Below are 27,606 nucleotides of genomic sequence, written 5' to 3'. Positions count from 1 at the left end.
GATAGAAATTATTCAAATCCTCCCTAGATTCAAACAGTTAATAGCCAGTGTTAACAGTTTGGACTGTATTCTCTCAGAATTCTTCTTGTGTTTGTGTCTGTATTATCATCACCAACTCTCTAGAGCTTGGCATAGTGCTTGGCTCCTAGTAGGTACTAAATAAATATTTATTGATTGAATGAATAAAAGAATGAATATGCTTTTACATAGAAAGTATGGAATCTTGGAGCGCCTGGGTGGCTCAGTTGGTTAAGCATCTAACTCTTGATTTCAGCTCAGGTCATAATCTCACGGTTTGTGAGATTGAGCCCTGCGTCAGACTTTGCACTGTCAGCATAGAGTCGTCTTGGGATTCTCTCTCACCCTCTCTCCCTGCCCTCCTCTGCTCACGCGTGCATTCTCTTTCTCTCTCAAAATAAATAAATAAACATTAAAACATTAAAAAAAAAATGGAATCTCAATGGCCTATTTTTTTCCTCCACTGTAAATTTTGATTCATATAGTAGTATTGAAATTTGTATGCCACAATTCATTTGGAGGTGAGTAAGTTTGAGTCTAAGCCCTCACGGAGCTCATAGTCCAGTAAAAGAGATAGATAAACAACAATTAAAATACTATGTAATTACTGTAATAGCAAAGATTTGTGCAAGGCATTATCAAAGCACAAAAAAAGGAGATTGAGAGGTCAGAGGACACTTCCCATGTGTGGTGATTATTGAGAGAGTCATTTGAAGAGGTCATGAAGAACATAACAGGGAGAAAGAATATTACCTGTACAGGCATTGAAGTAAGAGCAGGGCTCTACAAATTGTTCTCTATGTCTGGAATAGATCGTGTCTGTGGGTAAAGGGATAGAGATAGATGAGGCTGGAGATGAGGGTAGCGGAAAATAAGAAAGAGCCTTTGTATCACACATGAAGAATTCTCAAAAGTTTACTCCCCTTGGAGAATAGATTGGAAGAGGTGCAAGAGTAGAGATAGGAAGACATTAATTGAGTACAACCAGTTAGAATGAGGTGAATATCACTTCAGCTGAAATAGGAAGGGAAGGGTAGGCTTGAAAGGTGGGTTAAGGTGGATATGATTAGGCCCGTTTTAGTAGAGCATAGTATTTGAAAACCAGACTAAGGAATTATGGATGCAACAAATGTCACTGAAGATTGTCATGTTATGTGACCTGTTACAGGTTGTAGTGTGCTTCCTTCTGGCTAGTCTGAAATAATGTTGAAATCTTTCATGCCTGTGAAGTAGGAGAAATATTTCACAGGAGTGAAATTTTGGCCTGAAAATGACCCTTTATTTGAAAGGAAACTTATGTGTGTATTTGATAAAGACCCTTGAGAAAAGGCATTGTGAGAAAATACTTTTTTTTATTTTTAATTTTTTAAATGTTTAGAGAGAGAGGGTGAGCAAGTGGGGGGAGGGGCAGAGGGAGAGAGGAGAGAGAGAGAATCCCAACCAGGCTCTGAGCCATCAGCGCAGGGCCCAATGTGGGGCTTGATCCCATGAACCACGAGATCATGACGTGAACTGAAACCAAGAGTCAGACACTTAACCCACTGAACCACCCAGGTGCCCCAGAAAATACATTTTTAAATAGTTGTATGCTGTTTCCTTTGGATTCTTAAGACCAGATAATTCCTCTGGCATGGTAAAGTTCTGGTCATGTTGGGGCTTCATAACAAATTTAAGGAAATCATATTGAAAGCCCTCTTAAAGCACCATAATTATACCAGAGAATACATTTTATTTTATTTTTAAATGTTTATTTTTGAGAGAGGCAGAGAGAGCGTGGGAGAGGCAGCGGGGGGGGGAGACAGAGATCTCAAGCAGGCTCCGTGCTGACAGCACAGAACCCGATGCGGGGCTCAAACTCACAAACTCTGAGGTCATGACCTGAGCCAAAACCAAGAGTCAGATACTTAACTGACTGAGCCACCCAGGCACCCCCAGAGAATACATTTTAAACTGCAATTGAAATTTTTTCCTAAACTTAAATCAGAAAAAATATTTCAAGGAAGCAAACCCCTATCAGAAAGTTAAAGAAATGCCAGGTAATATGCTACAATTAATATGAATTCAGTTTAATGACTACATCCTTTGTAGTTGTATTTATATACATTCATAATTAAATGTTTTAAGAGATTCAAGTTCATATAGATTGATTTCGAAATTATGTGAACTTTGCCACATTTATTATGTCAAATTGATACTTTGTTTTATAATTATAGAAGCTATATACCATTATAGAAGGTTTAGAATAAGAGTAAAGAACAAGTCATAATCTTTTTACCCCAAAATAACATTATCACTTGGTATTATTCCCTTATTTTTTTCCAGTGCATAATTTTATATAATTATAATCACCGATTATTCAATTTTTACATTCTTTGCCTTTCCCTCTTCCCATTTCATATATATCATAAATTTTGTCTCATGTGGTCTAAGCTACTGTTGTAGGAGGGATGAAAGGATAGATCTACCTTTTTAACTTCATTTTTTAAACAAAAGTAATGCATGATCATTGCAAGAAACAACTATAAAGAATGTATTCCATAAAAAATTGAGTGTCTCTTATAATCACTTCTTCCACCAAGATGACAGTTTAGTGTATATATTCCTCTAAATTGTTTTCTAGGCATATACTCATTTAATTCTCTTAAAAACTCAGGGAGATATAATTAATATTTATCTCTATTTTATAGATAAGAAGATACAATGTTCACTATTATACCAAAAAATAAAAACAAGATCCCACTATTTATTCTATTTTGCAACTTGCTATTGTTACTTAACAGTGAAACTTAGACATCTTTCCATGTTAGTATGTATAAAATTGATCTCATTCTTTTAATGACTATTAAATTATATGGATATGCTATAATTTTTTTAACCTATCCCTGTTGATGGACATTTGGATTATCTGTGTTTTTTTTCTGTTACTGATAATGACAACATGTAAGTTATTATTCTTGTACATATATCTTTGTGTACTTGTTTTAACTGTCATTTTTAATGGCTATAAAATATTCCTTTTAGTGGAAATAATACATTTGAGAAAAACAAAATTGAATAAAAATATTTTTTGGTGAATATTTTTTGATAGTACTTCATGTTATTAATTTTATTTTCCCTTTTATCAGATTCCTCCTTTAACCTTTGCAATGTAAACTATAGAATAGTCTACCCTAACCCCAGAACTAACTTCCTCTTTCCTCTTGATTGCTTTCTTGATAGCTCTCTGCAATGGGCTCTGCAATGGGCTACAGTCTCTGCAATGGGCTTCTGACTTACTTTATCAGAACAGAGGAGTTGTTTGTCTGATGATCTAAGTGGTCATGTTTAGGTCTTCTTAAAATAAAATAGGAACATTTATCAGAAGAGGTATTATCCTGGAAACTCACACATTCTCCTAGTACTTTAGCATTTCAGCTTATTTGAATGGGGTCTAATAATATCAGTTTACCTTGTGTCAAGTTTCATGTTCCAGCATACAAAGTTGAAGATACATTTAGTGTATTTAGAAGATCAGAAGCCATGTTTTTAATATCTAGATTATGGAAAATAATAGTCCTATCCAATTTTGTCCTAGTTAGATTATATATTTAATATTGTGTACATTTTTTACTATTGTGTTTTAGCAGACCTTTCACAGTTTGGAGGGCAATCAAGGCTAAACTATAAAGAAGGTAACCAGGGAGATCTTGATGCACTGTTCTATAGGAAGCCTGAAACACTTGTGTATATTTTCCCTGGGGAAGACTTGGTAACTGAAAAGCTATCATAAAGAAGAAAAAAAAGTCTTAATTTGTTGCATTCTTGCAGCATTCAAAACTAGGATTAAGGGTGGAGCAGGGAAGGGAGAGGAAAGGGAATTCATTTTTAGTAAATTCTTACTGTGTGACAGGCACTTTGCCCAGTACTTCATATATGCATTTTTATTCTTTAACTCCTTAGTATGTTCTCATTTAATGTTTATTTATTTTTGAAGGAGAGAGAGACAGAGCATGAGCAGGGGAGGGACAGAGAGAGAGGGAGACACAAAATCTGAAGCAGGCTCCAGGCTCTGAGCTGCCTGCACAGAGCCTGATGCAGGGCTTGAACTCACAGCCGTGAGATCATGACCTGAGCCGAAGTCAGACGCCTGACTGACTGAGCCACCTAGGTGCCCCTAGTATGTTCTCATTTAATTCTCATAATAACTCAATGAGATATAGTTAATGTTTCCATATTATAGATAAGGGCAGAATTTAAGTAACATGCCCAAGATCATTAAGCTACTAAATTGGAATAAAAAAATTAAAAAAATTTTTTTTATTTTTGAGAGATAGAGTGTGAGTGGGGGAGGGGCAGAGAGAGGAGACACAGAATCTGAAGCAGGTTCCAGGCTCTGAGCTGACTGGACGTGGGGCTTGAACTCATGGACCAAGAGATCGTGGCCCGAGCCAAAGTTGGACACTTAACCAACTGAGCCACCCGGGTGCCCCGGATTCAAAATTTTAAAAATTTGTTTTGTTTATTTTAGTCACACACATATATTTAATTAATTATTAAGTGTTTATTTTTGAGAGAGAGTGCACATGCACATGGGGGATGGGCACAGAGAGAGGGAGACCGGATCAGAAGCAGGCTCCTTGCACAGACAGCAGAGAGTCCTGTGCAGGACTCAAACTCATGAACTGTGAGATCATGACCTGAGCTGAAGTCTGTCGCTTAACAGGCTGAGTCACCCAGGTGCCCCCTCCATATATGTTAAATATATAATAATATTTTAGAAAAATCGCTTTTTTCCTGCTCTCATTTCATGAAATTTTAAGGCTTTACATGCTTTTTCAATTTCAGTATCTTCGCCATCACTAGGTCCTTTTTGAATTATCTAGTACAGTTCACCATGGTATATCCTCTGCTATTCCATCTAAACTGTTTGAGATATAACAGTTTTTGAATATATGTGTGTTGCTTTTTTAGAAATTTTATTCCAAGCAATAAGTACTCATTCACACAACATAAAAGCAGCTAGTTTTTCCATTTCTAGTGTTGATGTTTGTGATCTCTTTGCTGTACAGGCATAGCCTTGGAGATATTGCAGATTTAGTTCCATACCAACACATTAAAATGGGCCAAATGAAATTTTTGATTCTCAGTACATGTAAAATTTATGTTTATACTATACTGTAGTCTGTTATGTATACAGTAGCATTATATCAAAAAATATATATACACTTTAGTTAAAAAATACAGTGTACCCTGAACAACACAGGGGTTGGGGTGTTGACCCCCGGTATGGTAAAAAATTCACATATAACTTAACTACTAATAGCCTGCTGTTGACTGGAAATCTTTTTTTTTTTATTAAAAATTTTTGCTGTTTATTTATTAATCAGCCTGAGCTGAAGTTGGACGCTTAACTGACTGAGCCACCCAGGTGCCACTTTTTAAAAATTTTTTAACATTTATTCATTTTTGAGAGACAGAGACAGAGTGTTAGCAGGGGAGGAACAGACAGAGAGGGAGACACAGAATCTGAAGCAGGCTCCAGGCTCTGAGCTGTCAGCACAGAGCCCAGCGTGGGGTTTGAACCCACGAACCATGAGATCATGATCTGAGTCCAAGTCAGACGCTTAACTGACTGAGCCACCCAAGTGCCCCATGGAAGTCTTACCAAAAAGACAGTTGATTAATGTATTTTGTATATATATTATGTATTGTATTCTTACAATAAAGTAAGCTAGAGAAAAGAATTTGTTTTTTTTTGTTTTGTTTTGTTTTGAAATGAAAATGTTATTAAGAAAGTCTTGGGAAAATACATTTATAGTACTGTACTATATTTATCAAAGACTCATTTATGTTTTTTTTTAACATTTCATTTATTTTTGAGACAGGGAGAGACAGAGCATGAACGGGGGAGTGTCAGAGAGAGAGGGAGACACGGACTGAAACAGGCTCCAGGCTCTGAGCTGTCAGCACAGAGCCCGACGCGGGGCTCGAACTCACGGACTGAGAGACCATGACCTGAGCCGAAGTCAGATGCTTCACCGACTGAGTCACCCAGGCGCCCCTCAAAAACTCATTTATAAGTGGACCCATGTAGTTCAAACATGTGTTGTTTGAGGGTCAGTACTGTATTGCTTAAAAATGCTAACCATCATCTCACCTTTCAGTGAGTCATAATCTTTTTGCTGGTGGAGAGCCATGTCTGGATGTTGATGGCTGCTCCCTGATCAGCATAGTGGTTACTGAAGGTTGAGGCAGCTGTAGAAATTTCTTAAAATAAGACAAGAATGTGAAGTTTGCCACATTGATATTTCTGTTACTTCCAGGAATGATTCCTCTGTAGCATGTGACGCTGTTTGATAGCATTTTACCCACAGGAGAACTTCTTTCCAAACTGGAGTCAGTCTTCTCAAACCCTGTAGCTGCTTTATCACCTAAGTTTATGTGATGTTCTAAAGCCTTTGTTTTCATTTCAACAATCTTCACAGCATCTTCAGGAGTAGATTCCACCCCAAGAAAATACTTTATTTGCTCACCCATAAAAAGCAAGTTTTATCATGAGATTGTAATAGTTGAGTCACATCTTTGGGCTTCACTTCTAATTTTTTTCCTATTTCCACCCTGTCTGCAGTTACTTCCTCCATTGATGTCTTGAACCTGACAAAGTCATGTGTAAGGATTGGAATCAGTTTCTTCCAAACTCTTATTTACTGTTGCTATTTTGACTTCTTCCCATGAATAGCAAATGTTCTTAATGGAATCTAGAATGGTGAATCCTTTCCAGGAGATTTTCAGTTTATTTTGTCCAGATTCATCAAAGGTATCATTTCCTATAGCAGCTGTAGCCTTATGGAATGTGTTTCTTTTTCTTTTTATATTTTTGAGAGAGAGAGACAGAGAGAGAGAAGGAGATTGAGAATGCACAAGTAGGGGAGGGGCAGAGAGGGAGAGAGAATCCCAGGCAGGCTGTGCATTATCAGCACAGAGTCCGATGCCTGCTAGGCTCCAACTCACAAACCATGAGATTGTGACCTGGACTGAAGTCAGACACTTAACTGACTGGGCCACCCAGGTGCTCCTGAAATGTGTTCCTTAAGTAATAAGACTTGAAAGTAAAAATTAACTGGCCTAACTTCAAGATTGTGTCTCAGGGACTAGGGAAGCCCTAGGAGAAGGAGAGATAAGAGGGAAAAGCTGGTTAATGGGACAGTTAGAACACTCACAATATTCATCATTTCAGTTCTCCATCTTATATGGTGCAGTTTGTGACATCCCCAGATAATTAGTAACATCACAGATCACCATAACAAGTACGATAATAATGAAAAGTTTGCCGTAGTGGAAGAATTACCAAAATGAGAGAGAGATGAGAAGTGAAGAAATGCTGTTGGAAAATGGTGCCAGTAGACTTAATCAATGCAGGGTTGCCATAAACCTTCAGTTTGTAAAAAATGCACTATCTGTGAAGCATAGTAATTTATGCACAATAAAATAAGGTATACCTATATTAATTTGCTGGATTTTTTTAATTGAAAAAATGTTTATCTTTTGTTTCTGAAGCCTTTTTGTTTTTGTTATTATGAGCAAAATGTAAGTAACACCCATTTACCCATCTCCCATATATAAGTTATTAACATTTTGTAAAATTTGCTACATTTATTTTTTTCTGATATATTTTAATGAAACTACAGACATGCTATTTCGCCTCTGTTTTTCCAAAAATAAGTCTTATATAATCTTAATGTCATTGCCACACTTAACAAAATTGATAATAATTTTCTACTATCATCAGGGTGCCTGACTGGCTCAGGCAGAAGAGCATGTGACTCTTGATCTCGTGGTTGTAAGTCTGAGCTCCATGTTGGGTGTAGAGATTACTAAAAAAAGATTGATAAACTTAAAAAAATGATTTTCTACCATCATCTAGTAGAAATCCTTATAAAAATTTCCTCAGTTATCTTTTATATCTAGTTTGTTCAAATCAGGATTCAATCAAGTATCATTACCATATTTAAGTCATTATAGCTCTTAATTCTCCTTCAGAGTCAGAATTTGAATAGGATACTTTGTTTTCCATTCTAATATTTCTTCAGAAAGAAAAACTTTTGTAACAATTAGAACTTTCCAATAATAGAACAAGCCACTGGAAGAATTAGCCGGCTCTTTCTTAGTGGTGTTTTTTCAGTAGGCTGGGCTGACTCTTGCTTCTGTAATGTTCAATCCATTGGCCACCATTCTTCATATTATTTGACTACCTTGTGGCATTTGATAATGTTCATCATTTCCACCTTTGGCTTGTGTGACATACTTTCTCCTGGTTTTATTTTTACCTCTGTTGTTTCCCTTTTATTCTGTATATGTTAGTGTTTCCTTGGCCTCTTATCTGATCTCATTTAAGGATGTCGAGAAGGAGACTAGGCTGTGGCACATAATAGCAACTCAGTAAATATTAGCTATTACTCATATTCTCTACTTTGAGAGACTCTTTAGAATATTTGGAAGTGCTAATGACTTTCAAATCTGCGTCTCCAGGCTAGTCTTCTCTTCTGACTCCAGTGTGGTGTCGATAGCTGCTTCCTAAATATTGTCACTTGGTATTCTTTTAGGCACCTCAAACTCTGTGATCAGAAGAGAATTTTAATCAGTTCACAAATATTTTCCTTTGGTGAATTCCTACTCATTCCCCAAATCACCCAAGCTTGAAACATGGGGAGGATTCTAGGTAAACTTGGAGTCATCCTAAGTACTGCTCATACCTCCTACTTTCTCCTACTTCTATTTGCTCTCGTTTTAAATTTTTTTTAATGTTTATTTATTTTTGACAGAGAGAGAGAGACAGAGCATGAGTGGGGGAGAGGCAGAGAGAGGGAGACACAGAATCTGAAGCAGGCTCCAGGCTCTGAGCTTTAGCACAGAGCCCGATGTGGGGCTCGAACTCACGGACCGCAAGATCATGACCTGAGCCAAAGTCGGAGGCTTAACTGAGCCACCCAGGCACCCCAATTTTTGCTCTTGTTTTTAAAGTCACTTACCTGCTTTCCTAATTCTCTGTCCTTACTGCTAGTGCTTTAATTAAGTCCTCCTTATTTTTAACATGTCATTAGCAATTATCACACTGTATTGTACTCATTGAATTACATGTGTCTTTCCAAGGGGAGACTAAGCTCCTGGAGGGGTTGAATCATGTTTTATTTGGTTTTCTATATGCTTATCTAAGAGAGGCAGTAGTATAATGATTAAGAGTACAGGCTCTGGATTTGAATTCTGGCTCTACAACTTCTTGGCTGTAGGAGCTTGGACCAGTTAACTAATTCCTTCATGTCTTTGTTTCCACATTTAAAAAACAAGAATAATAATAGTATCTATTTTATTGGGCTGTTATGAATATTAAATATAAAGCACTTGGAGGACTGTTTGGATTATAGTAACTAATTAAATTTTATTATAATGCCTTGTACCTACCTAGTTATCCAATTAACGTTTGAGTCAGTTAACAGAGAGGATTCCTGAATTGTCCGAAAGACTGGACTAGTTAATGTAAATGCCTTTACAACTTTAAACCTAAGTTTCTGTTTTGTGTCATGAAATAAGGCCTGGTAGATTGTAGTTAAAAGAGTAGAAAAGATGTTTATCCAAAAGAGATAATACAGTTTTAAGAACTGGCTTTTGATCTGTCTGACACCAATATATGCCATTGTGTAATTCATGGCTAATTAAATAGGGGATGCCAGTTTCTATGTTAGATTGCCTTTGGTTTGAATGGAAACTGCAACTCATTATTTCGCAGTAGGATGGCAAGTTCAGCAGTATTGCTTTTATTTTTAATTGGGCAGTCATCCTGAAATGTGTCTGTATTTGCTATGTTGGTTCATAGAAAGGATAGCAGCTGAGCAGACCTGTCATATAGATTTGCTATGTGGTTGGTCTTGATACACAGCTAATGCACTTGTCAGTATTCATGTTCTGGAAAATGGCCAGTTTTCTGGATTACATCTTACCCATAACAAATCCTTGTTTTGTTTTGACTTAGGAAATTTTTATGATAATAGAAAGAAAGCAATATATGATTAGGATACTGTTTGCCTTCTTTTTCTACTCTTTATACCCAGGTTATAAAAGTCCACTGAAATCTCAGCAGACTTTTTTACTCACTTTGTGGAACTTCATTACCAACTTTGTGCACACACAATTCTATATTTGGATGGATATTGAAAATTTTTGGTTGCTGGCTGACACTGACACTGCCATGTCCTGCCTGCTACCTGATGGTTGATAACTAGTCAGTACCTTGCAGGATTTTATTTGCATCTTCATTATTGTGAAGTTTCCTCTACTTTGTGCCTATTAAATGAGAGGGTAAGAAACAATAAATACTATATATCAGAATGGAAAAGAAATATGATTGGGAGTTGACCTATCTTCCCTGTCAGCTTGCAGCTTGGCATCCATTCTTTAGACAGTCTGTCTTTTTAAACCAATGCTCATTTTTATGTCTGTGGAATGTGATTAAATGACTAAAGGCTTTTGTTCCAGAGGCTGGTGGAGCTATCATTGTATACTCCTTAGCCTCTGCTGTCAAGATGGGGGTGGAGGGGTGGGTGGGAGTGGAATAATAGTAGCTTTCTACCTAGCTTAATATGCAAATAATTTTTCACGAAATTTAGTTGTTTTTCTGGAAGGGACATATCATGGTGGAAAGTGTTTCAATTTGGAAGTACTGAATTTGAATCCCAAGTTTGTCACTAGTTATTTGAGTTTGATCAAGTCTTTTAATCTCAGTGTCTTAATTTCGTCCTCTTTAAATTGGAGATAACACCTACTTTGCAGAGTTGTCATAAATACTAGAGATAGCGTATGCAAAACACTTGGTAGGAGTGCCTAGGTAGTTTAGTCGTTTGAACGCCTGAGTCAGTTGAACTCAGGTCATGATCTCATGGTTCATGGGTTTGAGCCCCGCGTCAGGCTCTGTGTGGTGAGCTTAGAGTCTGGATCCTACTGTGGATTTTGTGTCTCCCTCTCTGCCCTCCCCGGCTTGTGCTCTCTCTCTCAAAAATAAATAAACATTAAAAAAAATTTAAAACAAAATGAAACAAACAAAAACCCACTTGGTAGAATGCATGGTCCATGGTAAATGGTAACTGCAGTTATTATTTCCAGAAACATTTCAGATGGGAGTATGATCTAACTGTGAGTCCTAGAAAAGTTTCCTTGATTCTCTGGAAAATCATTTGTGGAGTTCCTGCTTTGAAGAATAATATATGTAATATTGGATATAGAGTATTTAATTCACTGGCTCATTTACTGGTAGCTTTTACTTTCCCCAAAGTTTTTAATTGTACCTTCTTTGTGAAAAATAAATCAATCCCCAATATAAGTGAAAATTAGCCTTTGAAAAGCAACACTTGCCTATGTAAAAAAGAAAGCAAAAGGTTTGAACTTCCAAGTTTATAAGTGTTGAAATTGAGAATACAGTTACTAAAAAATGATTTGTGTCCTTCCTAGCAACATAATTTTGGCATTTTTGAAAGACCGCTAAAGGCTATTTCCTAGTTTAAAGTACCAAACTGATGTAGCTTTTCTAACACAGTATTTCTCAACGAGGGCACTATTGGCATTTAGGGCAGGACAATTCTTTGTTGTGCAGGAGTGTTCTATGCATTGTAGGACATTTAGCTTTCCTGGCCCCTGCCCACTAAAATGCCAGTAGTGCCCACCCCACACCTTCACCACTGTGACAGTAACTCCTCCCTGACAAGGACCTTCCTCCCCCTAAATTTTCACATGTCCCTAAATGAGAACCACTGGGACTCCAGCTGAAATATTTTTAGTGAAGCAGATCATACTATCACCAGTTTTCATTTAAGAATTCCAAGTTTGGGGCAGTTGGTTGAACATCCGACTCTTGATTTCAGCTCAGGTCATGATCTCAGGTTCATGAGATTGAGTCCTGTGTTGGGCTCCATGCTAACAACGCAGGACCTAGTTGGGATTCTCCTTCTCCCTCTCTCTGCTCTCCCCTGTTCGCACGCACACTCTCTCTTCCTCTCTCTACAAAAAATAAAAATTAAAAAGTCTTTAAAAAGTAAAAACTTATTATAAAAGGAAATCTTTGTGTTTTAGAATTTCACTAGCATTTAGATGTAGAAGAGTTATTCAAATGAATTAATAGCAATTTTTAATCTATTAACAGTATTTAGGGAAACCCTATGATGCCATATAAGGCAATAAAACTATACATTTATAATAAATAGTAAATTTATTTCATAAATATTTCCATACTAGAATTTTTTTCAAAGAAGTGAACTTCATTGTTAACATTTCTTTTTTATTTTTTAATGTTTATTTATATTTGAAGGAGAGAAAAAGTGAGAGCAGGGGAGGGGCAGAGAGAAAGGAAAACAGAGGATCCAAAGCAGGCTCTGTGCTGACAGCAGATAGTGTCATGCAGGGCTCAAACCCATGAAGCATGAGATCATAACCTGAGCTGAAGTCGGAGGCTCAACCAACTGAGCCACTCAGGTGCCCTGTTAACATTTCCAACACAAATATTCATCTCCTCACCCGGATGGACACCAATTTTGCATTTTTTTCTAGATGAAAGACTTCAAACATGTACCTGTTTTCACATCGTAAAGTGGTAGGTTGGGTATCCTAGCTGTGCTGTCTTTAGAAGTAATGTGAGGCTGCCACATTGCCAAGACAGTGTTTTTGGGTGGGAACTCAAGGCAAATTGCCTTTGGGAGGTCAAAGGAGTGCAGTAGTCCCTTGTTAGTGACATTGATAATATTTATTTTTCTCCATTGCCCCAGGCAAACAAGGTGCCATCCTTACTAAATGTGTAGACTTTGCAGTTTTTCCCACATTCCCTTGGAAACAATGTACTTTCTGTGAAATGTGGTGGTCCATTTACCATGTGCAGTTCTTCTGATCCTCACACTGTCAGGAACAGCATGAATGGCTCCATCTTGTCCCAGGAAAATGAATTCTTCTTCTTTTTTTTAATGTTTAATTTTGAGGGGGGGGGCTGGGTGGCTCAGTCAGTTAAGTGTCCAACTTTGGCTCAGGTTGTGATCTCACGGTTTGTGGGTTCGAGACCTGCATCGGGCTCTGGGCTGAACACTTGCTCAGAGCCTGGAGCCCGCTTCAGATTCTGTGTCTCCTCTCTCTGCCCTTCCTCTACTCGTGCTCTGTCTCACTCTGTCTTTCAAAAATAAATAAATTAAAAAAAAAAAAAGAGAGAGGGAGAAAGAATGAGTGGGGGAGGTGTAGAGAGAAAGGGAGACACTGAATCCGAAGCAGGCTCCAAGCTCTGAGCTGTCAGCACAAAGCCCAATGCAGGCCTCGAACTCACAAACTGTGAGATCATAACCTGAGCCAAATTCAGATGCTCAACCGACTAAAATACCCAGGTGCTCTGAAAATTAATTCTTCTTTTTTTTATTTTAACATTTATTTGTTTTTGAGAGAGAGTGAGAGAGCATGAGCGGGGAAGGGGCAGAGAGAAGGGAGAGAGAGACAGTCCCGAGCAGGCTCCGCACTGCCAGCATGGAGCCTGATGTGGGGTCGAACCCACAGACCATGAGATCATGACCTAAGCTGTAGTCAAGAGTGCAATGCTCAACTGGCTGAGCCACCCAGGCGCCCCTCAAGTGGTCTGTTTAAAGTGAAACCTGCATTTTTTCAGTCATTGAATCTTTCTAGTAAATGTGAGAGTAATTGCATTTGTCTTTGTTCCCCAAAATTGTATATTTTCAGGGGTACAATTAGTATAAAAAATATAATATTCCATAAATAAGACTAAGGGAGGTAATTGAGAGGCTGAAAATGTAAAAATCTCACACATTTCAAATAATTTCTTTTTTACTTTAAAATTAATCATTTTCAGGGGTGCCTGGGTGACTCAGTTGGTTGAGTGTCTGACTTCGGCTCAGGTCATGATCACACAGTTTGCAGATTCAAGCCTTGTGTCAGGCCCTATGCTGACAGCTCAGAACCTGGAGCCTGCTTTGAATTTTGTGTGTGTCTCTCTCTCTGCCCCTCCCCTGCTCTATCTCTCTCTCAAAAATAAAATAAACATTAAACAATTTTTTTTAATTAATCATTTTCAGACTTAAAAAATAGGATGTGGTTTCATTTGTACTTTTGTTGCCTTTCATGGCTAATTAAAATTTATCAGATTAAATTGAAAGTCACTTGTAGCTTGGTTGATTTCATTTAAAACATGGTCATTTAGGGAGCACTTGGGTGTCTCAGACAGTTAGGTGTCCGAGTTTTGGTTTCTTGTCAGGTCATGATCTCACAGTTCATGAGTTCGAGTCCTACATCAGGCTTTGTGTTGTCAGTGCAGAGCCTGCTTGCAATTCTCTCTCTCTCTCTCTCTCTCTCTCTCTCTCTCTCTCTCTCTCTCCTACCCAGTAGTGCAATTGCTGGGTTGTAGGGTAGTTCTATTTTTAATTTTCTGAGCAACCTCCATACTGTTTTCCAGAGTGGCTGCATCAGTTTGCATTCCCACCAGCAGTGCAAAAGAGATCCTCTTTCTCCGCATCCTCACCAACATCTGTTGTTACCTGAGTTGTTAATGTTAGCCATTCTGAATGGTGTGAGGTTGTATCTCACTGTTTTGATGTGATGAGTGATGTTGAGCATTTTTATGTGTTGGTTGGCCATCTAGATGTCTTCTATGGAGAAGTGTCTATCCATGTCTTTTGCCCATTTCTTCACTGGATTATTTGTTTTTTGGGTGTTGGCATATAATTTTTCATAATATTCTCTTATAATCCTTTGTATTTCTTGGTGTTGGTGTTGTTTTTATTTTTCCTCCTTCATTCTGATTTTATTCATTTGAGTCCTCTTTCTCTCTCTCTCTTTTTTTTTTTTTTTTTTTGATGAGTCTGGCTAAATGCTTATCGATTTTGTTGATCTTTTCAAAGAACCAGGTCCTGGTTTCATTGATCTGTTCTTTTTTTTTTTTTTTTTTGTTTCTATTTCATTTATTTGTGTTCTAATCTTTATTATTATCTTCCTTCTACTAGCTTTAGGCTTTGTTACTCTTTTTCTAGCTCCTTTAGGTGTAAAGTTAGGTTGTTTATTTGAAATTTTTTTTTGTTTCTTGAGGTAGGCCTGCATTATTATAATATTCCCTTTAGAATAGCTTTTGCTGCATCCCAAAGATTTTGGACAGTTGTATTTTCTTTTTCATTTGTCTCCATGTATTTTTAAATTTCTTTGATTTCTCGGTTGACCCATTTATTGTTTACTAGCAAGTTATTTAGCCTCTGTGTATTTGTGTTCTTTCCAGATTTTGTCTTGTGATTGGTTTCTAGTTTCATACTATTATCCTCAGGAAAGATGCGTGATATGATTTTAGTCTTTTTCAATTTGTTGAGACTTGTTTTGTGGTCTAACATGTGATTTGTTCTGGAGAATGTTCCATGTGCACTTGAAAAGAATGTGTATTCCACTGTTTTTGGATGTTCTGAATATATCTATTAGATCCATATGGTGTAATGTGTCATTCAAAGCTATTGTTTCCTTGTTGATTTTCTGTCTGATCTATCTATCGATGTAAGTGGGGTGTTAAAGTCCCCTACTATTGTATCATTGTCAATTTTTTCCTTTATGTCTGTTAATAATTACTTTATGTATTTATAGTTGTTACATTCTCTTGTTGAAATTTTCCCTTTATCATTATGTAGTGTCCTCCTTTGTTTCTTTTTATCATCTTTTTTTTAAAGTCCCATTTTGTCCATATAAGTATTGCTACCCCAGCTTTCTTTTCACTTCCATTTTTTTGTAACTTAAACAAATGTTTTTGAATTACATTTTAATGATACCACTTAACTACAACTTGCTTCTTTCCCCCTACTTAGTATTGCTTTTGAAATACATCTACATTGCTAGATAGAGTTCATTCATTGTAAGTGCTATGTATTTCATTGAAAATATTCTACAGTTTCCTGTTGTTCTTACAGATTCACTTTGGGTTGTTTCCTCCCCCCTCCACACTCACACTTATTACAAACAATGCTGAAATAAAATGAATATTCTTGTTCACATCTCCTGTTGTGCAGGAGTTTGTATAAGTATATACCTTTTATTTTTTTAACCTTCTTAAAAAATTGTATTTATTTATTTATTTGAGAAAGAGAGAGAGAGAGAGAGAGAGAGAATGAGCAGGGGAGGGGCAGAGAGAGAGAGGGAGACAGAGGATCCGAAGTGCAAGGCTCAAACTCATGAACCATGAAATCATGACCTGAGCAAAAGTCAGATACTTAACCAACTGAGCCACCCAGGCGCCCCAGCATATACCTTTTAAATAAATACTTTCCCCCTTCCCCATGAACCAAGATACAAAGATATTTGCTTTTCAGAATAAAAATATCAAAAATTTCAGCCTAGGGGCACCTGACTGGCACATTTGGTTGAGCAGTCAACTCTTGATCTCACCTCAGGTCTTGATCTCAGGATCATGAGTTCAAGCCCTGTGTTGGGCTCCACGCTGGGCATGGAGCCTACTTGAAAAAAAAAAAAGAAAGAAAAAAGAAAAATTTCAGCCTATTGTGCTATTTTGAAACTTGTAACAGCTCCAACCAAACCAGTTTAGTTGGTATTAGGTATTCCTTACCTCCTCTCAGACCTATTGAGCTGCAATGAGCAATTCTGTCTTCCAAGTCTTAGTATAGACAATAGAATCTGCTACCCACCAGAAAAATTGAGGGCATTGTGGAAGTTAATAATGTATTTCATTCAAAATGAAATATATCTAAAAAAATTAGAAGTCAGTAGATAGTAAGGCAGTCAGATTGTTCAGTAATTTCACAAGCAACTATGTTTTATGTAGTTTTAACTTCAGTATTTTGTACTTTCTTTTTTTTTTAATTTTAATGTTTACTTTTATTTTTGAGAGAGAGAGCACACAAGCAGGGAGAACAGAGAGACTGGGAGACAGAAACAGGCTGTAGGCTCTGAACTGTCAACATGGAGCCTGACATGGGGCTTGAACTCACGAACCGTGAGATCATGACCTGAGCTGAAGTTGGAAACTTAACCAACTGAGCCACCCAGGTGCCCCATTGTATTTTATTTTTCTAAAGTGAAGTTTATTTTTCCCCATCTTTTCTATCTCTGTCCACATTACAGTCACCCTTGTCTTTCTCCACACTCAAGTACTGATCCCCTTTTCTAAAGTTTATTTTTTTAATGTTTATTTTTGAGAGAGAGACACAGAGACAGAGACAGAGAGAGAGAGAGAGACAGAGTTTGAGCAGGGGAGGGGCAGCGATAGGGAGTCACAGAATCTGAAGCAGGCTCCTGGCTCTGAGCTGTCAGCACAGAGCCCCATGCAGGGCTCAAACTCACAAACTGTGAGATTATGACCGGAGCCAAAGTTGGACACTTAACCTACTGAGCCACCCAGGTGCCCCAAGAACATACTAATTCTTATATCATGGATTATTATTATTATTTAAATGTTTATTTATTTCTGAGAGAGAGAGAGAGAGCATGAGTATGGGTAAGGGGCAGGGAGAGAGGGAGACAGAGAATCCCAAGCAGAGTCCAGGTTGTCAGCACAGAGCCTGATGCAGGCTTGAACTCATGAACTACAAGATCATGACTGAGCCAAAACAAAGAGTCGGATGCTTAACCAACTGAGTCACACAGGCTCCCCTATCATGGATTATTTGAGAATGAAATGATGACCTATGTACAGCTTTTATACTATGATTCCTAGAATGGGTGCTCAATGAATGATAGATATTGTTATTTTGTTTTTTAGAATGCAGTTGATATTTATTATAGTCTACTCTAAAGACTGACTACATTTTGGGCTTTAAATATATCAGTATTTTTGAAGGTAAAGGTATAAAGTATATTTTTTAGATCTGAAAATCAGGACCTAGAATGTGAAAGAGGAAATATTTTTACATTGATAATTCATTGGTTTGCATGTATTTATTCATTAATGGTTTTAATGAAATATCTTTCTGATATCTCTTTTAGCATCAAACCGGAAGAGAAGTAAAACTCAACAAAATCGTATTATGTGTGGAGTTCCTTCTTAAAAGAAGAAAAAGTGATTATTGAGACTATGGATCGGAGCAAACGGAATTCAATTGCAGGCTTTCCTCCACGTGTGGAGCGTCTTGAAGATCTTGAAGGAGGTGGTGGGGGAGATGGGAACATGACCCAGGTGGGAAGAGTTTGGCCATCTTCATATCGAGCTCTTATAAGTGCCTTTTCTAGACTGACGCGTTTAGATGACTTCACCTGTGAAAAAATAGGGTCTGGCTTCTTCTCTGAAGTGTTCAAGGTGAGTGATGCCTCTGCTTTTCTCATAGTGTCTTGTTGATAATCAGCTTTACTACAGAGTTGATAATTGTGTTTAATTATGACATATCCTTTGCCTAGTTGAGGTGAGGGTGCTGTGCATCTTGATCAGTGTTCTAAATTTTCCTCTCCTCCGGCTTTGGGACTGTTGGTGGCCATGGGCCTGGCCAGTGCTATGTGTGCTTTTGCTGGTCCATGTGTGACACCATGACCCTGGCCAGTATACTGGGTCTCACTTGGGGTCTGCTACCAGATGCACTCAACATGCAGGAGAATGCAGAAGGGTTCTGGGGATGCCCTGAGCCAGCCAGCAGTATTACTTGTACTTTGTATTTACTTGTATTCACTGCCTCAGACACTTTGGAGATGGAGGGGATGACTGGGAGAATTTTACCATTGGGAGTTGTACATAATAGTTGTTTATATTCTATTTTTTCCTCTTTCCATCTCTCCAGAGACATTTATCAAGGCCCTTATTTTGATCAAAAAAATAAATTAATTAAAAAAATAAACTGTCCTCTCACACTATAAACTTCTAGGCTATTTTATTTTAATTATAAAAATAATACATGCTGATCAAAAATTCAAATAATATAGGAGTATCTTCCACTCCCCCTCCCTATATATATCTCTCTCTCTAATAGTAAGCATTATTAACAATTTGGTATGTATACTTCTGGATCCTTTTCTGTGCTTATACATATATTATACACAGACATCTTATATACATATATAAAAATTTATATATAAATGTAAGAAAATACACATATATACCCACTCATATAGTTTTTATTTGGTTATTTTTTAATAAAGTTGAGCCCTTAATGCTTCCAAGTATTCCTATTTCCCAAGTTCACTTACTCTCCCAGAACATTATTTCATACTTTTTCTTCTCTCATCAAAACCTCAGTACTTCTTTTCAGTGATGAGCTTGCTTCCTAATTCACTGAGAAAACTGAAGCAAGCTGGAGAACTTCCACAGCCTCCTATCACCACAAATACCTACTAATCCAGTATCCTTACCCACTTACTCAGTCTTTATACCTGTCACTATGGATGAACTACCCATGTTCCAATTTAAGCCATATTTCAAGTTCCAGGTGTTTTTTTTTTTTAATTTTAATGTTTATTATTTTTGAGAGAGAGAGAGAGTGCGAGCAGGGGAGTGGCAGAGAGAGAGGGAGACACAGAATCTGAAGCAGGCTCCAGGCTCCAAGCTGTCAGCACAGAGCCCGATGCAGGGCTCGAACGTACAAAAACTCAAGATCATGATCTGAGCCGAAGTTGGACTCAACTGACTGAGTCACCCAGGAGCCCCCCTTTGCCCATTAAAAAAAAAAAAATTAATTCCACTATACTTAATATACAGTGTATATTAGTTTCATGTATACAATGGTGATTCAACAATTCTGTACATTACTCAGTGCTCATCATGATAAGTGTACTCTCTCTCTCTCTCTCTCTTTTTTAATGTTTCATTTTTGAGAGATAGAGACAGTGCAAATGAGGAAGGGGCAAAGAGAGGGAGACACAGAATCCAAAGTAGGCTCCAGGCTCTGAGCTGTCAGCACAGAGACTGATGCAGGGCCAGAACCCATGAACCATGAGATCATGACCTGAGCTGAAGTTGGATGCTTAACCGACTGAGCCACCCAGGCACCCCATGATAAGTGAACTCTTTATCCCCTTCGCCTATTTGATCAATCTCCCAGCCCACCTCCCCTCTGGTAACCATCATTTTGTTCTCTATAGTTAAGGGTCTGTTTTTTGGTTTGTCTCTTTTTTTCCTTTGTCCATATATGTTGTTTCTTAAATTCCACATATAGGTGAAATCTTATGGTATTTGTCTCTTTATCTGACTAACCTATTTCACTTAGCATTACATACTCTAGATTCATCCATGGTGTTGCAAATGGCAAGATTTTATTCTTTTTTTATGGCTGAATAATATTCTGTTGTATATAAATATACCACATCTTTTTTATCCATTCATCTAATGATGGACACTTGGGTTGCTTCCATATTTTGGTTATTGTAAATAATGCTTCAATAAACATAGGAGTGCATATATTTTTTCAAATTAGTATCTTTGTATTCTTTGTGTGAATACTTAGTAGCAGAATTACTGGATCATATGGTAGTTGTATTTTTAATTTTTTGAGGAACATCCATATGTTTTCCACAGTAGCTGTACCAGTTTGCATTTAAAAAAAAATTTTTTTTTTTAACGTTTATTTATTTTTGAGACAGAGAGAGACAGAGCATGAACGGGGGAGGGTCAGAGAGAGGGAGACACAGAATCTGAAACAGGCTCCAGGCTCTGAGCTGTCAGCACAGAGCCTGACTTGGGGCTCGAACTCACGGACCGTGAGATCATGACCTGAGCCGAAGTCGGCCGCTTAACCGGCCGCTTAACCGAGCCACCCAGGCGCCCCCCAGTTTGCATTTTGACCAACAGTGCATGAGGGTTCTTTTTGCTCTATATCCTCCCTAACACTTGTTGTTTCTTGTGCTTTAATTTTAGCCATTCTGACAGTTGTGAGGTGCTATCTCACTGTGGTTTTGATTTGCATTTCCCTGATGATTAGTGATGCTGAGCATCTTTTCATGTCTGTTGGCAGTTCCTTTGCCCATTTTTGAATTGGGTTGCATTTGTATGTATGTATATGAGTTGAAAATATTTTCTCCTATAGATTGTCTTTTAACTCTCTTGATTGTGTCCTTTGATATATACAAGTTTTAAATTATGATTAAGTCCAGTTTATCTATTTTTTCTTGGGTCGCTTGTGCTTTTTGGTGTGATATCCAAGAAATTATTGCCAAATCCAATATCATGAAGATTTTCCCCAGTGTTTTCCTGTAAGAGTTTTATAGATTTAGGTCTTTGCATTTAGGTCTTTGATCCACTCAAGTTAGCTTTTGTATATGGTGTAATGTAAATAGTAATGTGTTTTTAATTTTAAATTCCAGTTGTTCATTACTGGTGTGTATGAATGTGACTGACTTTTTTTACACTAACCTTGTATCCTGAAGCCTTATTACAATTGCTTATCAGTCCCAGGAGGTTTTTTTAATAGATTCTTTAGGATTGCTACATAGATGGTTATGTCATCTGTGAACAAAGACAGTTTTATCTTTTTTCCTTCCAACCTGTATATCTTATCTTATCTTATCTTATCTTATCTTATCTTATCTTATCTTATCTTATCTTATCTTATCTATTAGCTAGGACTTATAGTATGATGTTAAAATGCAGTAGTGAGGGAGCACCTGGGTGGGCTCAGCCAGTTAGGGATCTAACTCTTCATTTTGGCTCAGGTCATGATCTCACAGTGGTGAGATGGAGCCCTGTGTTGGGCTCTATGCTGAGTGCGGAGCCTGCTTGGGATTCTCTCTCTCCCTCTCTCTTTGTTCCTCCCCTGCTCGTGCTTTCTCTTTCTCTCAAAATAAATAAACAAACATTAAAAAAAAAGAAAAGAAAAGCAGTAGAGAGAAGGTACATCCGTACCATTTTCCTAATCTTAACCAGAAAGCTTTGAGTTTTTCACCATTAACATAATGTTTGCTGTAGGGTTTTGGTTTTTTTTTTAAAGATTAAAAAAATTTTTTTTAATGTTTACTTTTGAAGTAGAGACAGAGTGTGAGCAGGGGCAGGGGCAGAGAGAGGGGGAGACACAGAATTTGAGGCAGGCTCCAGGCTCTGAGCTGTCAGCACAAAGCCTGACATGGGCCCGAACTCATAAACTGCTAGATCATGACCTGACCGTCTGACATTTAACTGATTGAGCCACCCAGGTACCTCTGATATTTAATTTCTAATGATGATCAGAGAAAATGATGTACATGATGTCTACCTTTTAGAGTATACTTAGATTTTGTTTTGACCTAATACATGGTCTTTTTTTTTTTTTTTTTTTTTTTTGGCCAATGTGTTTGAAACAAGTATTAATTCTCTGTTTTATGTGTTTGTTTGCATAAAGTTCTATATGTGTCTTTTCATTTCTATCTTCTATCTTATTTAGAAATTCTCTATATTTCCATGTTACAAATAAAATTATCATTTTTTAATCTTATGATTTTACTACTTATATTTAAATATTTGATCTATCTGGAATTCATCATTCAGTTGTACCAGCAATATTTATTATGTATTTAATATTTTTCTCACTGATTGGAAAATTTACTGAATTTTCCTAAGTGTTTTGGTATGTTTCAAGGTCTGTTTTCTTAGGTCTGTTTAATCTGTTGCCTTGATTTGTCTGTTCATATACTAGTACACACTGTTATAATAACTTAATCATTGCAACTTTATTTTAATATCTGGTTAGTCTAGTTCTCTATCATTATTCTTCCTTTTCAGAATTGTCTCGGTGTTTCTTCCTTATTTTTTATGTGAGATTTATCTATTTTTAAAACTTTTTTATTTTAATTAGGCTCCAAATCCAGTATGGGGCTTGAAATCACAACCCTGGGATCAAGAGTTGCATGCTTTACTGACTGAGCCAGCCAGGTACCCCTTTAGGTGACTTTTAGAATCAATCAGCTTGTCAGTTTCCTAAAGCATACTATTGCCATTTTTACTGAGGTTCGAGAGAATTTATAGATTTAGGGAGAATTAATGTCTTCATGGTATTGAATCTTTTATGTAAGTACATTCCATACCTTTATTTTGTATTTCTTCAAGTATTTTGCGCCCCTCGGTAGACATCAGAAATTTTTTAGCTTGCACATTTTCTGCAACGTTTATTCTTAGTTTTTTCTCTTTTCTATTGCAATTGTAAATTGGAGCTCTCCTTCCATTATATCTTCTGTTTGTTGTTTGCATATGAGGACTACTAAATTTTGCATATTAATTTTGATGCAGCCAACATACTGAATTAAAAACAATTTTTTTAATGCTTATTCATTTTTGAGACACAGAGACAGAGCACAAGTGGGGGAGGGGCAGAAGGAGAGGGAGACACAGAATCCAAAGCAGGCTCCAGGCTCTGAGCTGTCAGCACAGAGTCCAACACGGGGCTTGAACTCATGAACTATGAGATCATGACCTGAGTGGAAACCAACTGAGCCACCTAGGCTCCCCTAACATACTGAATTATTAATGTTTGTGATAGATTTTCAGTTGATTTGTTTTGGTTTTCCAGGTTTATAATCATGTCAGCTATAAATGATGATATGTTTATTTATTTCTTATTTTTATACCTCACTTTTTCTCAACCAGCTGCAATGACTAATACTTCCTAAAATATTAATAGTGATATTTGTCATCTTTGTCTTGTTCCTGACTTTAATGGGAATGCTTGTAGTGTTTCCTAATTAATATGATTTGGAGGCTGAAATAAATATATTTTATTCTATTAGATCTTTAAAATATTAACAAAAATCTTCTATTTTCTTAAGAATTATTTTTATGAAGAATGGATGTTGAATTTTACCACATGTCTTCTCAGAATCTATGGTATGATGGTTACTTTTATGTGTCAACTTGACAGGGCCACCAAGTACCCAGATATTTGGTTAAACATTATTCTGGGTGTGTCCGTGAGAGTGTTTTTGGATGAGATTAACATTTGAATCAGTAGATGTAAGTAAAATAGATTGCCCTCCCTAATGTGGGTGGCCCTCATTGAAACATTTGAAGATCTGAATAGAATAAAAAGGCTGACCTTCTTATAATTAAGAGGGGAACCCTTCCTGCCTGACTACTTGAGTTGGGACATTGGTCTTTTTCTTGCTTTTGGATTGGAACCAAAATATTCTTGGGCCTTGAGACTGCCAGCTTTTGGATTGGAACTTATATCGTTGGCCCTCCTGGATCTCAGGCCTTCGGACTTGGACTGGAACTACACCATTGTCTCTCCTGGGTCTCCAGCTTGCTGACTGCAGATCTTAGAACTTCTCAGCTTCCATTATCATGTGAGCCAATTCTTAATAATAAATCTCTTTCTCTCTGTATATATCCTATTAGTTCTGTTCCTCTGGAGAACTCTAATACATATGGTGATAAAACTATTTTTTTCTTTTGATCTCTTAGTAAAGTGAGTTGTATTAGTAGGTGTTCTAATAGTGAGCCATCCTTGCATTCCTGGTATATTATTCTTTCATGTGCTGCTAACTTCTTTTTGCTGGGGGTTTTTGCCTTGATATTTGTGAGACTTGTCTGTGGTTTTCTCTTTCATGCTTTTGTTACTAGTTTTGGTAGCAATGTTATTCTTACCTCAAAAAACATTATTTTGAAGTCTTTTCCCCCCTATGCTTTGGAACAGTTGAAATAGTTTTGGAATTACTCCTTAAGAATTCATTAATATAGAATTCTCCTGTGCAATGTTTGGTCAGGTACTTTGATACTTTTCCTTTTCTTCTGGGGTAATTGGTCTATTTAGATTTTTGTTTCTTCTGGGTCAATGTTGGTAAATTATATTTTACTAAAAAGTTATTATTTCTTATAGGGTTTCTAATATACTTGCATAGAAATGAGTAAATTTTGACTTAAGTCTTTTGTTTGTTTAAGTAACTTTTAGATTAGTTGCAACTCTTGGAGTATAGACCCTACACTATTTGGTCTGTTGGTCCTTTTTCATGGATTTTCATTTCTCCTGTGATTTATAATTTTTTTTATTGAAAATCTGTTTTCAGTGGGAGACGATTTCCCCTGGAGTTCTTTTTTTTTAAAAAAGGATTTCTTTTCTTTTTTTTTTTTAATGTTTATTTATTTATTTTGAGCGAGAAAGAGAGAGAGAGCATGAGGAGGGGAGGGGCAGACAGAGAGGAGGAGAGAATCCCAAGCAGGCTTCTTGCGGTCAGCACAGAGCCAGACATGGGGCTCGAACTCACAAACCATGAGATCATGACCTGAGCTGAAATCCAGAGTCAGATATTTAACCTACTGAGCCACCCAGGTGCCCCTCCCTTGGAGCTCGTGTGTGTGTATGTGTGTGTGTGTTTTAATGTTTATTTATTTTTAAGAAAGAGAGAAACAGTACAAGTAGGGGAGGGGCAGAGAGAGACACACAGAATCTGAAGCAGGCTTCAAGCTCCAAACTCCAAACTCCAAGCTGTCAGCACAGAGCCCGATGTGGGGCTTGAACTCAGGAACTGAGAGATCATGACGTGAGCTGAAGTTGGATGCCCAACCGACTGAGCCACCTAGGTGCCCCGAGTTCTTTTGTTCTAAGTTGTGGATGTACTTAATATAGTGGTCTCACATTTGCCTCTGCTGGAGTCATATAGGTTCTAGATCTGAACCTAAAGGCTTTATTTTGATTTCTTGGCTCAGGCTTTCTGTATAGATCTCAAACCTGAACTTGATTTTCATAGTTGGCTTTTATTCCTCATTTAAGGCGGTAGGATCTAGCATTATCCTACTATAAATGCCTACTATGAAAAGGAGAAAGCTAGTTAACATTATTTCATGGTATTTTAGAAAGTAATTAGTTAATTTTATGGTGAGGACATTATCATTGGGAAAGAGAGAAATTTGTCTATTTATTCTGCATGTAATAGTCTGATACAGGGTTTGATAAACTATAGCCTGCCACTTTTTTTGTAAATAAAGTTTTATTGCAACACATCCACACCCATTTGTCAGTATGTATGTTTTATGGTTGCCTTTGTGCTACAATAACAGATTTAAATAGTTGTAACAAAGACCACGTGGCCCTTCAAGCCTAAGGTATTTACTCTCTGATCCTTTACAGAAAAAGTTTGCCAACTCCTGGTCTGATAACTATAATGCAGCTAGGATATGGTTAGTTTTTATCTTTGATTACAAAGTACAAATGACTACAGAGTTTTAAAGGTCAGGTTAAATAAAAAGTGTATCACTGGCAATAAAAGGAAATATTTGATTTCTGGTATGGGAGATAGAAATTATGCAGATAATTTAAGGACTTTCAGTTGCTTTAGATAGCAAAAGGAAGACTGGTTGATGGATGACTTTACACTGAGGAATGTGGATTTATGTGACTTGCTTGTATTCCTTTAAAATAATTCAGTTTTAGAATTTAGGACCTTCTGGTCACTCATCCTTAAAAATAGATCTTTGTTATGTTTATGTGTTCCAGAAATGGATTTATACAAACCCAAAAGACAAGCCTTCTCTTTTAGGTGTATTCAGCTTCTGTATTTCACAAAAAATGTGTTTGTTTTTAAGGTTAATGATAAGTTTAGCTAATCTACTGTTAGGAAATAATTAAGGCAGATGGACTTGGACTGGAGCAGTTGTTCTCAACTGGGGGCAGTTTTGCTCTGAACGTGATATTTGACAGTGTCTGAAGTTATTTTTGGTTGTCACAATTAGGCAGTGAATGCTACTGGTATCTAGTGGGTAGGGGCCAGGGATGTCACAAAACATCCTATAATGCACAGGACAGTGCTCTGCAACACAGAATTATATGGCCTTAAATGTTAATAGTGCTGAGGTTATAAATCTGTGGCCTAAAAGCATAGAAAAGTTGAAAGCATTTTATAACCTCTCTTATTGAATTTGGGGAAAATATACTTCTAGAAACAAAGTAAGTTGGATTTGCATTTATAACATTTGTGAGCTTCAAATATTCACCTTTGATTGTTAATCTTTCCTTTTCATTAAAAAAATCATGAAATAGAGATTAAGGGCAATTTCATTATTTCTAGGCAAATGACTTAGAATATTTTGGATGTTAGGGAAGGACTGAAGCATGTGTAAGTGGAGATGACATTAGTGTTTGTGTGCACATTTAATAGAGTAAGAGAGAAAAATATAAAACCAAATGGCACAGTGGACCCCACTTCTCACCTTCTGGTAAGTGAAAAATCTGTCCAATTCCATTGTTAGCAGTGACTGACAACCTGCTTAATGTTTCCAATTAAGAGTGCTTCTTTTGGGATACAGTAGAAGGTTCTTCCTTTCTTTTTAATCTAGTCCTGTTTTGTTTGAGAATATGATTGGAAGGAGACTTTCTAGGAAGGTGATTGTTCCAATCTTTTGAGATAACTCACCTTTTATTACCCCATGATATAACTCTGTATTTTAGCATGTATTGTGAAAACTGTAAAACCTGGAATCCCATTCCAGAACAAAGTATCAATGTAGCTTTTTTCTTTTTAATAATAGCTTTACTAAGAAATAGTTCACATACTATAAAATTCTCCTTTTAGAAATCTATAATTCAGTGTTTTTTAGTATATTTACAAGGTTGTGCAGCCATCATCACTGCCTAATTAAAAATTTTTTTATCGGGGTGTCTGGGTGGCTCAGTTGGTTAAGTGTCCAACTTCAGCTCAGGTTATGATCTCACAGCTAGC

General features: G+C 37.0%; 1 protein-coding gene across 3 annotated transcripts in view; it reads left to right on the top strand.

Annotated features, from left to right (window-relative positions):
- TESK2 (testis associated actin remodelling kinase 2) overlaps nt 1-27,606 on the top strand; it is a 131,082-nt gene that overhangs the window by 9,977 nt on the left and 93,499 nt on the right. For 2 of the 3 annotated variants that reach the window (XM_015066854.3, XM_053213299.1), the window contains exon 2: nt 17,995-18,304. In XM_015066854.3, coding sequence (XP_014922340.1) covers nt 18,083-18,304 — 222 coding nt within the window. In that variant the 5' untranslated portion in view covers nt 17,995-18,082. Of the gene's footprint in view, nt 1-17,994; nt 18,305-20,569; nt 24,238-27,606 lie in introns of those variants that run through there. The other variant, XM_053213306.1, reaches the window with a different exon arrangement.

The sequence above is a fragment of the Acinonyx jubatus genome, chromosome C1 (genome assembly GCF_027475565.1).
Source record: "Acinonyx jubatus isolate Ajub_Pintada_27869175 chromosome C1, VMU_Ajub_asm_v1.0, whole genome shotgun sequence".
Taxonomy (NCBI): domain Eukaryota; kingdom Metazoa; phylum Chordata; class Mammalia; order Carnivora; family Felidae; genus Acinonyx; species Acinonyx jubatus.
The sequence above is the reverse complement of the archived record's forward strand: the minus strand, read 5'-3'. Positions and strand labels throughout refer to the sequence as shown.